General features: G+C 42.6%; 1 protein-coding gene across 1 annotated transcript in view; it reads right to left on the bottom strand.

Annotated features, from left to right (window-relative positions):
- Positions 1-10,472, bottom strand: part of LOC120030200 (sodium/potassium/calcium exchanger 2-like) — a 141,766-nt gene extending 131,294 nt beyond the window's left edge. The window contains exon 1 of the mRNA XM_038975554.1: positions 9,585-10,472. Within this exon, the coding sequence (XP_038831482.1) occupies positions 9,585-10,472 (888 nt within the window). The remainder of the gene's footprint in view (positions 1-9,584) is intronic.
- Between the last annotated feature and the right edge of the window lie 2,159 nt (positions 10,473-12,631).

The following is a 12,631-nucleotide window of genomic DNA, read 5'->3' as shown; positions in this document are numbered from 1 at the left end:
TGAAACATGTTTGTATTACAGACTCAATCAGGGACATGTTGAAAATGTCAGTGAAGACACCTGCCAGTTGCTCAGCACATGCCCGGAGCACACGTTTTGGTAATCCGTCTGGCCCCGCAGCCTTGTGTATGTTGACCTGTTTAAAGGTCTTACTCACGTCGGCTACGGAGAGCGTCATCACACAGTCATCCGGAACAGCTGATGCTCTCATGCATGCCTCAGTGTTGTTTGCCTCGAAGTGAGCATAGAAGTGATTTAGCTCATCTGGTAGGCTCGTGTCACTGGGCAGCTCGCGGCTGTGCTTCCCTTTGTAGTCTGTAATAGTTTTCAAGCTCTGCCACATAAGACGAGCGTCAGAGCCGGTGTAATATGATTCAATCTTAGCCCTGTATTGACGCTTTGCCTGTTTGATGGTTCGTCGCAGGGCATAGCAGGATTTCTTGAAAGCTTCCGGGTCAGAGTCCCGCACTTTGAAAGCGGCAGCTCTAACCTTTAGCTCAGTGCGAATGTTGCCTGTAATCCATGGCTTCTGGTTGGGGTATGTACGTACAGTCACTGTGGGAACGACGTCCTTGATGCACTTATTGATAAAGCCAGTGACTGATGTGGTGTACTCCACAATGCCATCGTGTACATGTACATGTAGATCTACATGTGTACATGTAGATATGGTTAAAGTGACTATGCATATATGATGAACAGAGAGTAGCAGTAGCGCAAAAGAGGGTGTTGGCGGGTGGTGGGTGGGACACAATGCAGATAACCCGGTTAGCCAATGTGCGAGAGCACTGGTTGGTTGGCCCAATTGAGGTAGTATGTACATGAATGTATAGTTAAAGTGAATATGCAATTATGATAAACAGAGAGTAGCAGCAGCGTAAAAAGAGGGGTTGGGGGGACACATAATGCAAATAGTCCGTGAGTGTTACGGGTCTGTAGTCATTTAGGCTGGTTGTCTTTGGTTGCCTTTGTGCCCAAGAACACAAAGAATCCCGGAACATGTTCCAGTCTGTGATAGCAAAACAGTCCTGTAGTTTAGTATCTGCTTCATCTGACCACCTTTTTATAGACCGAGTCATTCGTGCTTCCTGCTTTAATTTTAGCTTGTAAGCAGGAATCAGGAGGATAGAGTTGTGGTCGGATTTACCAAATGGAGGGCGAGGGAGAGCTTTGTACGCGTCTCTGTGCGTGAAGTACAGGTGATCTAGAATTTTTTTCCCTCTGGTTGCACATTTAACATGTTGATGGAAATTTGGTAGAACTGAGTTAAGTTTCCCTGCATTAAAGTCTCCGGCCACTAGGAGCACCGCCTCTGGGTGAGTGGTTTCCTGTTTGCTTATTTCCTTATACAGCTGACTGAGTGCGGTCTTAGTGCCAGCAACTGTCTGTGGTGGTAAATAAACAGCCACGAAAAGTATCCCTGAAAACTCTCTAGGCAAGTAGTGTGGCCTGCAATTTATCACAATATACTCTACTTCAGGCGAGCAAAATCTAGAGACTTCCTTAGATTTTGTGCACCAGCTGTTGTTTGTGTGCTGTTCTATCTTGCCGGTGCAGCGTATATCCCACTAGCTAAAAATCCATGTCGTCATTCAGCCACGATTCCGTGAAACATAGGATATTACAGTTTTCTGAAGCTACTCTGAACATATCCCAGTCCACGTGATCAAGACAATCTTGAAGCGTTGATTCCGATTGTTCAGACCAGCGTTGAATAGTCCTCACCACGGGTGCTTCCTGTTTGAGTTGCTGCCTATAATAGGGGAGGAGCAAGATGGAATCATGGTCCGATCTGCCGAATGGAGGGCGGGGGATGGCCTTATATGCATTCTGGAAGGTAGTATAGCAATGGTTGAGGGTTTTAGCAGCATGAGTACAACAATCAATATGTTGATAGAATTTCGGGAGCCTTTTCCTCAAATCTGCTTTGTTAAAATCCCCAGCTACAATAAATGCAGCCTCAGGATATGTGGTTTCCAGTTTGCATAAAGTCCAGTGAAGTTCTTTAAGGGCCGTCGTGGTATCCACTTGGGGGGGGATAGACCACTGTGGCTATTATTGACAAAAATTCTCTCTGGAGATAGTACAGTGGGCATTTGATTGAGATATTCTAGGTCGGGTGAACAGAAGGACTTTAGTTCCTCCTGTATGTTATCACAGTTACACCATAAGTCGTTAATCATAAAACATATACTGTACCTCCACCCTTCTGCTTCCCGGAGAGATGTTTGTTCCTGTCGGCGCGATGTACTGAGAACCCAACTGGCTTTACAGAGTCAGACAGTATATCTCGAGAGAGCCATGTTTCTGTGAAGCAGAGTATGTTACAATCCCTGGTGTCTCTCTGAAAAGAAACTCGCGCCTTGAGCTCATCAACTTTATTACCCGGATATTGGACATTAGCGAGTAAAACACTCAGGAGTGGTGGGTGGTGTGCCTTCTTCCTAAGTCGGACAAGAAGACCACCTCGAGTACCTCTTCTCTGCCAGCGTTGTTTTGGGTCAGCCTCTGAAATAAGTTAAATTGCTCTGGGGAGAGCAAATAAAGGATCCGCTCCAGGGAAGTCGTAATCCTGGTCGTAATGCTGGAGGTTCTGGTGCGTTACCGCCGCTTGAATATCTAATAGTTCTTCCCGACACAAAATGATTCCTGAGCTAATAACGTAAAAAATAGCTAGTCACGCTGCTGCCATCTCCGTCGGCGCCATCATGTTAAAATAAAATGCTACATGATAGCTCATATCCACTGTAACATCAAAATACAACTACAGTTGATCATATCACAAATACCTACAGCTATATAATGAAGCAAAGAAATATGTAAAATGTAAAATTATAAACATAAGAGAGATTCTCACATTCAGGATCAAATCTGTCATTCTGCCCCTGAGCAAGGACGTTAACCCACTGTTCCCCAGGCGCCGATGACGTGGATGTCAATTAAGGCAGCCCCCCACACCTCTCTGATTCAGAGGGGTTGGGTTAAATGCGGAAAACATATTTCAGCTGAATTCTTTGAGTTGTACAATTGACTAGGTATCTTCTGTTCCCTTTTCCTACACGTTGGTCTGTAGCCGGGGGGGGGGGGCATTACTCAGCAGACTGTGATAGGAAAGACTTAAATGTGCGATGACAGAGATGTGGAGCTGAGAGCAGACACAAGCAAGGTTGATCGATTTATCGGTCTCCCTCCTTTTCTTATTTGTTTTTCTGTTATTTTCTCCAGTAGTCTTATTCGGGTGCTCAGCATGCATTGCAGCTCAAGGTCATTCAAATCTCCTCTTTGCTCTGGAACTCCCTGTTGTAATTTTATGAGGTTTATTTCCCTCATTAGAAGCAGCCAGAGTCCAAAATACAAATTCAAGACATCTTTACATTTTGAAAGCATTGTTATTAGATTCTCACTTCCTTGAAAGCTATGCAAATCTTTCAGTCTCTTGGATGTTCAGTTCCCGGTATTATGTGACCTCTGATGAAATATCCTTTATGTACTTAAAGTAAATCCTGAATTAGTTTTAAAATACAGATTTCTGAGATAGTATCACCAAAATTAATTTCCATCTCGTGTCACAAAGTAACCTAAATCCATCAGGATAATCTCAACAACGGTATCAAATTGCTCTGGAATTATATTCCCTTTGCCCTCCAGTGTCATTGAGGATAGCATTCTATACTCTGTGAAGTAATGCTTTGAATCAATGGATTTCTTATACATACATGTATCACAAGGAAGATACCAGTCATTCTTTGTGAATAAACCAAAAATATCTTACAGCATAATTTAACTTGAGGGAGTATTTCAAGCTTCTTAGAATTTCTTAATGAGAATGTCTGAGAGACAGAATGAATAAGACCATTGTACCACAGTAGCAATTCTGTGTACAGGTACCGATCCTCCTTGCAATGAGGCTTGTAATCATCATGCGGAAGGTATTAATACTGGTTTAAGGTTTTTCACAGTAAAGGTCTCCTAATAGGTGTTATTTATCATACTTTGATGACTGAGATCCAACATATTTTGGATATCTGAATTACATTTTAAAACCAGACCATACTTTGAAGTATGGTTTGTAGGGATTCCTTACATTTTCAGGGGTTTGTCTGTCAAACTGGGACACATGTCCAGCTTAACCTAGAATGATACTGACATTTTTATTAATCCCAAAAAGGAACACTTTATGGCAGGCCAGTGTCATCTCAACAGATAAACACTTTTGAAGTCTGAAAACACCTGAGAAACTTTTTGTCGTGTCATGTCCCTAGAGGAATGTGGAGGAAAAACTGCTTTATTTTGTTGTAGAAAAAGCTAAATATGTCATTATTTTACAAGAAGGTTGGTACAGGCTGTAGTAATTAAATGAAAAATCAGAAAAAGAAAGACGAAAAAAGTGGAGACTGTGTTGCGTAATTTGAGTGAAAAAAACGCGGGGACAGGGGCTGGGATTAAAAATAAAAATGAATTAAATAAAAATATAGGACAAAACACACATCACGAGAAGAGAGACACTACATAAAGAGGTACCTAAGACAACAACATAGCAGCAAAACATGACAACACAGCATGGTAGCAACATAAGATGGCAACAACATGGTAGCAGCACAAAACAGGGTACAAACATTATTGGGCACAGACAACAGCACAAAGGGCAAGAAGGTAGAGACAACAATACATCACGCAAAGCAGCCACAACTGTCAGTAAAAGTGTCCATGATGGAGTCTTTGAATTAAGAGATTTATATAAAACTGTCCAGTTTGAGTGTTTGTTGCAGCTCGTTCCAGTCGCTAGCTGCATGGAACTGAAAAGACGAGAGACCCAGGGATGTGTGTGCTTCGGGGACCTTTAACAGAATGTGACTGGCAGAACGGGTGTTGTATGTGGAGGATGAGGGTTGCAGTAGATATCTCAGATATGGGGGTGAGGCCTAAGAGGGTTTTATAAATAAGCATCAACCAGTGGGTCTTGGGACGGGTATACAGAGATGACCAGTTTACAGAAGAGTATAGAGTGCAGTGATGTGTCCGATAAGGAGCAATGGTGGCAAATCTGAAAGCCGAATTGTAAAGAACATCTAACCGCTCGAGAGCACCCTTACCTGCCAATCTATAAATTATGTCTACGTAATGGGTAGGATGGTCATCTGAATCAGGGTTAGTTTGGCAGCTGGGGTGAAAGAGGAGCGATTACGATAGAAGAAACCTTGATATGTGCTGAGAGAAAGACAGTGTACCGTCTAGCCATACTCCCAAGTACTTGTATGAGGTGACTACCTCAAGTAGTAATCACAACTGTGGGGAGAAGGGCATTCTTCTTACAAAACCACATTACCTTTTTTTGGAGGTGTTCAGAACAAGGTGAAGGGTAGAGAAAGCCTGATGGACACTAAGAAAGCTTTGTTGTAGAGCGTTTAACACAAAATCCGTATTGGTTGTACAATTGATCATAACTCTAAAACTACTTGAAATCCCACTCAGAAAATGGTGTATTCAATTGAGTACAGCATGTAAAGCCATATATAGTGCCTTTGGAAAGTATTCAGACCCCTTGACTTTTTCCACATTTTGTTAGGTTAAAGCCATATTCTAAAATTGATTAAATAAAAACCAATCCTCATCAATTTACACACAATAACCCATAATGACAACGCGAAGTTTTTGGGGGACATTTTTGCAAATGTACTACAAATAAACAGAAATACCTTACTTAAATAAGTATTCAGACCCTTTGCTATGAGGCTTGAAATTTAGCTCAGGTGCGTCCTGTTTCCACCGATTATCCTTGAGATGTTTCTACAACTTGATTGGAGTCCACCTGTGGTCAATTCAATTGATTGGACATGATTTGGAAAGGCACACACCTGTCAATATAAGGTCCCACAATTGACAGTGCATGTCAGAGCAAAGATCAAGCCATGAGGTCGAAGGAATTGTCCGTAGAGCTCCGAGGCAGGATTGTGTCGAGGCACCGATCTGAGGAAGGGTACCAAACAATTTCTGCAGCATTGAAGGTCCCCAAAAACACAATGCCTCCATCATTCTTAAATGGAAGAAGTTTGGAACCACCAAGACTGCTCCTAGAACTGGCCGCCCGGACAAAATTAGCAATCACGGAAAAACTGAAATGGTCCACCCGCACAGACAGTGTGGTGAAGAAGGCACAACAGCGCCTCTTCAACATCAGGAGGCTGAAGAAATTTGGCTTGTCACCTAAAACCCTCACAAACTTTTACAGATGCACAATTGAGAGCCTCCTGTCGAGCTGTATCACCGCCTGGTACGACAACTGCACCGCAAGGCTCTCCAGAGAGTGGTGCGGTCTAAACAACGCATCACCAGCGGGCAAACTACCTGCCCTCCAAGACACCTACAGCACCTGATGTCACAGGAAGGCGAAATAGAACATCAAGGACAACACCCACCCGATCCGCTGCCTGTTCACCCTGCTACCATCCAGAAGGCGAGTACAGGTGCAGTACAGGTGCATCAACGCTGGGACCGAGAGACTGAAAAACACCTTCTGTATCAAGGCCATCAGACTGTTAAACAACCATTACTAACAGAGAGGCTGCGGCCTATATACAGACTTGAAATCATTGGCCACTTTAATAAATGTATCACTAGTCACTTTAATAATCCTACTTTAATAATGTTTACATGTCCTGCATTACTCATCTCATATGTAAACGCAGCAAAAAAGGAAACGTCCCTTTTTCAGGACCCTGTCTTTCAAAGATAATTCGTAAAAATCAAAATAACTTCACAGATCTTCATTGTAAAGGGTTTAAACACTGTTTCCCATGCTTGTTCAATGAACCATAAAAAAATGAGCATGCACCTGTGGAACAGTCGTTAAGACACTAACAGCTTACAGACGGTTGGCAATTAAGGTTACAGTTATGAAAACTTAGGACACCAAAGAGGCCTTTCTACTGACTCTAAAAAACACCAAAAGAAAGATGCCCAGGGTCCCTGCTCATCTGCGTGAACGTGCCTTAAGCATGCTGCAAGGAGGCATGAACACTGCAGATGTGGCCAGGGCAATAAATTGCAATGTCCGTACTGTGAGACGCCTAAGACAGCGCTACAGGGAGACAGGATGGACAGCTGATCATCCTCGCAGTGGCAGACCACGTGTAACAACACCTGCACAGGATCAGTACATCCAAACATCACACCTGCGGGACAGGTACAGGATGACAACAACAACTGCCCGTGTTACACCAGGAACACTAGCCCTCACCCTCCGATCCAACAGGTCCCAGACGTGCTCAATGGGATTGAGATCCGGGCTCTTCGCTGGCCATGGCAGAACACTGACATTCCTCTTGCAGGAAATCACACACAGAACGAGCAGTATGCCTGGTGGGTTTGTGCCCATAGGCGACGTTGTTGCCGGTGATGTCTGGTGAGGACCTGCCTTACTACAAGCCCTCAGTCCAGCCTCTCTCAGCCTATTGCGGACAGTCTGAGCTCAGTTTAGCGAAATGCTTGGGCTTCCTGTTCCAACAGTGCAGCAATATCAAACATGTAATCTAACAACCTGTTAGATTACATGTTTGATATTGCTGCACTGTTGGAACTAGAAGCCCAAGCATTTCGCTACACTTGCAATAACATCTGCTAACCACGTGTATGTGCCCAATAAAATTGGATTTGATTTGACATCTCTGGAGAGACCTGCAAATAGCTGTGCAGCAACAATCCCCATCCAACCTGACCGAGCTTGAAAGGATTTGCAGAGAAGAATGTGAGAACCTCAAATACAGGTGTGCCAAGCTTCATGCCCAAGAAGACTCGAGGCTGTAATCACTGCCAAAGGTGCTTCAACAAAGTACTGAGTAAAGGGTTTGAATACTTATATAAATTAACAAACATTTCTAAAATCCTGTTGTTGCTTTGTCATTATGGGGTAGTGTGTGTAGATTTGAGGGAAAAAAAACTATTTAATACATTTTAGAATAAGGCTTTAACCTACCAAAATGTGGAAAAAGTCAAGGGGTCTGAATACTTTCCCGAAGGCACTGTAATTGAGCACAATTTAAAGAGGTATTATGAAATATAACGTTTTCATTTCAGAGAACAGGGTAAGCATTCAAGCGACACCTGCTGACTAAAGTTCATGGACTGGGCAAGCTCAAAATTGTATAAATATCGAAACCAAATAGAGTCAGTCAAGTCAGTCAATTCAGGAAGTAACCTGAAATTCCAATTCAATAAGTGAAAAAAGGACCATTTTAAATTATTTCCAAATAAACTGAAAAGAAAAAGTTCTTTAAAATGTTTTCCATTTTAAATGTTAGATTCAAATCACTTCCTGATGGCAAAGGTGTATAAAGATGGAGGAATTCAGATATGACGTCATTGTTTTAGCACTACCCACAGACTTTATTAACTATAGCGACATGGTTCAATGTGCCAATAAATCACCACAATGTACTTTTTATTGCCATCTTTGAGCTAGAGTTGGGATCAAGTTTACTATGCTAATGCAAGTACAAAAAAAGAGTAATGGAGAACACTGTATTATACGGTGAACTTAGCACATTAGGCATTTGTGGTAAGTACATGTGGGGCTGCCATCTTTATGCATGTCCGCCATATACAGTACCAGTCAAAAGTTTGGATACACCTACTCATTCTAGGGATTTTTCTTTATTTTTACTATTTTCTAGAATAATAGTGAAGACATCAAAACTATGAAATAACACATATGGAATCATGTGGTAACCAAAGAATATATGAGCTAAAGGCCTGATTCGACCATGAAGGCCTGATACACGCAGTCTCCTCTGAATGTAGAAAATAGTAAAAATAAAGAAAACCCCTTGAATGAGTAGGTGTGTCTAAACTTTTGACTGGTACTGTATATATTTTTTTAGCTTTATTTAACAAGGCAAGTCAGTAAAGAACAAATTCTTATTTACAATGACGGCCTACCCCGGACAAACCGTAACCCGGATGACACTGAGCCAATTGTGCGCCGCCCTATGGGACTCCCAATCACGGCCAGTTGTGATACAGCCTGGAATCACACCAGGGTCTGTAGTGATGCCTCTAGCACTGAGATGTAGTGCCTTTGACTGCTGTGCCACTCGAGAGCACCACTCGGGAGTACTGTATATATTGTGGGTATAATATGTATATTTATGTTGTATATACAGGGCACATTTGTCTTCCTGTTAAAATAAAGGTTAAATGAAACAATTAAATACAAAAATCGACTGACTTCGATTTGAATTCATTTATATACTGTATGTTACCAGGCAACGGAAAGACTTGACTTTTTATGGGATACAACATAGGGGGGCTCCTGAGCGGCGCTGCATCTCAGTACAAGAGGCGTCACTGCAGTACGTGGTTCGAATCCAGGCTGCATCACATCCGGCTGTGATTGGGAGTCCCATAGGGCGGTGCACAATTGACCCAGCGTCGCCAGGGTAGGCACTAAATCCCTTGTGATCTGAGATTCTAACCGCTAGATTGAAATGGTCACATTAATTTGAAAGAAAGGGAGGCAGAGGAAATGTTGATGAAGCTCTGAGAGGAAAGAGAGATAAAGAAAAATATATGAAGGGAAATAGACTCACCTTCGGCTGAACCTCCACCTCCACCACTTGATTCTTGTTCATGCAGCCTTTCACAAAGCCCTCAACATTGCTGTTGAACTTCATAAAGATCACATAGGTGGCATAGGCTGAGAGCAGAGTAATACTTTCCCAGTAGGAGATGTAGTTATCCAGGAAGAAACATATGAGCATGATCAGGTCCATGATGTAGAAAGAGACGTCACGGAAGAGGGGCCACCAGGTGAGGTTGAGGATCTCCCTGGAGAAGATGGCACACATTCCAATGACGAAGAGAATGTTGAAGACAGCTGAGCCCACAATGGTTCCGATGCCCACATTGCTGTGGGAGATGAATACGCCGATGACAGAAGTGAAAAGCTCGGGCGCCGACCCGCCTGCCGCCATGAAGGTGGCCCCCGCCACGTCATCAGAGATGGCCAGCTTCTCTGTGATGACTGTCAGAGCGGGCACGAAGAATTCATCACACACAATGGCTAAAGAGATGAACATGTACAGCATCCCAAACATGTGGAGCACCACAGCACCCTGGCGCCTCTCTTCCAGAGTGAACAGGTCCGTGGGATAGTCCCCCTGGCTCTCGTTGCCGTCTGCCGAAGACCTCATGGCCACGGGCATGTTGGCTGAGACATTGGGATCCCTCTGGTGCTGAGTGGAAAGTAGAGTCCTGTGGGGAGCAGGACCAGACTGAAGGAGGGCCTCTTGAGGCAGGAGCAGCTCCGGGTGGCTCCCTGAGCTCCATGTCAAGGCGCTGAAGGAAAAGGAGATAGCGCTTATGGCTACCAGGCTGAACACAAAACCCAGGATTCGTATGGGCCTCAGCTTTCTAAGCAGGTTCTGGTGGCGGTGCCTCTTACACGTTGCATCCAGAAAGGGCCTTTGCACCACCATATCCAAGCAGGGTTGGTCCAAACCCATCACTGTGATGTGCTGAGTGTGTTTCTATACTCTCAATGGTTGGCTGGAAAGAGGGTGAGCTAGTTTTTGTTAGCAGACACAACGCATGGTGCTGCCGTGGGCTTCAAACAACATGGGAGTATTCCTGAAGCTTTCCAGCGTGTGGCTTGCCAAACGATGTCTTCATATTAGCCTCTAAAAACAAGATTTGAAGAGAAATTGAAGAGAAAAAGAAAAGGAGGAAGCTTCAACATGTAGAATTTAGACACAGCAACAAACTATTAGCTGTCACATGCCTACCTCAATTCTGTAGTGGATTTAACACCACAATGTAGCCTAGTCCTGACCATGGATATCCAATTTCCTTGAAGATTTTTTTTTTAAATTTCAATGTTCTGATGTTTCATTGTGGTATTAAGGCCTATGCTATGATACAGATATAACGGCAATACATGGGTTCAGAGGCAGAGAAATAAGAGGGAATAGCTATATCCTACTTTATCTTTTCAGAAACAAGCAAATAACATTGAGAAAAAATCTTCAAATGTTTGAATTCATAATAGACTAATCATTGCTTGTCACATGCATTGTAAATTACACCCAGATATTTAAGTGATAAGGCCCGAAATGCCAGTGTTTGATGATGCCAGTGTTTTTTTTTAAACCGAGCTAAAATATATCCTCCAAACATCGGCTTTGAGGGCATTATCGCTTTTATACAACGAGTTACCAACATATTCAAATCACTTCAAACTGAAGCTGGAAAGACTGCAAACTAGCTGCACTTCGTTTAGTTTTAGCTTTTTTCAATTGACATTTCTTTGTATATATTCATAAAAATGATACCAGCTGATTCATGATTTCGACAGGCTGAGAAAAACTGCATGCCTGGCTGCCTCGTCCGACTCCCGACACATTCATGACTATGGGACAGCTGGAGATCAAATTTGAATATTGAAACAATGTTGCAAATGTCAGAGAGACAGACAGCAAGGTTTATACAAATCTCTGCTGTTGAAAACTAAACGTTAGGCTAAAAGAAATGTGAGATAATGTTTAGATGCTTTTTAAAGAGAAGACCAAGTTTATACATGTCCTGGCTGGGTTGATGAGACAGTGGATTGCGCAGTCAAATGGTAATTTGTGGAATAGACACCGGCTGGAATGCGGTTTTAACCAACCAGCATTCAGGATTAGACCCACCAGTTGTATAAAGGCTAATAATAACATGGAAAACAGGTCGCCTATTTCCTCCGAAAAATATAGATGATACTACATATTAATAGGGACGGGAATGTATGTACTGTAGTTACCATGCTATGTATGTGAAACGTGGAAATAATTCACCAATTTGACCTACTCAGATAGAGAGGATTCATTAGAAAATATTTATAATATAGATTAACCCTGCAAATGTTATGGTATCCCGGTAGAATTGTTGCAAATAACCAAATTCCACCAAATTATAGGCCTACTCGGTATGTGATGCACCAAATGCCCCAGACCTAAAAACGAACTTCAATGGCACCTTTATAACGGTTATAGTTACTATATGATTGGATTGCGGCGTTTGAAGCAGATCAGACGTAGCCAAAGCAGATAATCTGTGCGTTTGTTCTGCATAGGCTAGGCTATCTATTCTCGGCAGAATGTAACATTTTTGTTGCGCAGAATTGTTTTGTGTCGCAAACGTGGTTAACTGACATAGATTCTACTTGAGTCACGGAAATCTAAATATTTTTTACAATAGAAAAAATAATAACGGCTATTGGCGTTTAAATGAAATAGCCTAAACGCAAAAAAAATAGGCTACTGGCCTTCTCTTGCGTAGCCTACACCGTGCATTGAAATATCCGCATAGTATGTCTTCATTTATATGAGGAGCTGACAAACGGCTGTTGCAACGTGCGCCTCTGTCCTGCAGTAAAATCTCCCTGCCGCGTAACCTTACAACAATAACACTTCAAAGCTGCGTGATTATTACCGACTGTACACAAACTGGTTGAATCAATGTTGTTTCCACGTCATTTCAACCACCCAAAAATGCAATGTGATGACGTTGAATCAACGTGGAAATGTAAGGGAATTTTGTATTTTCCCCCGACTTTTAAACTAAATCCAAAGACATGGATATTTTTTTGTTGTTGTTGATT

This window comes from Salvelinus namaycush, chromosome 36 (assembly GCF_016432855.1).
Source record: "Salvelinus namaycush isolate Seneca chromosome 36, SaNama_1.0, whole genome shotgun sequence".
Taxonomy (NCBI): Eukaryota; Metazoa; Chordata; class Actinopteri; order Salmoniformes; family Salmonidae; genus Salvelinus; species Salvelinus namaycush.
The sequence above is the reverse complement of the archived record's forward strand: the minus strand, read 5'-3'. Positions and strand labels throughout refer to the sequence as shown.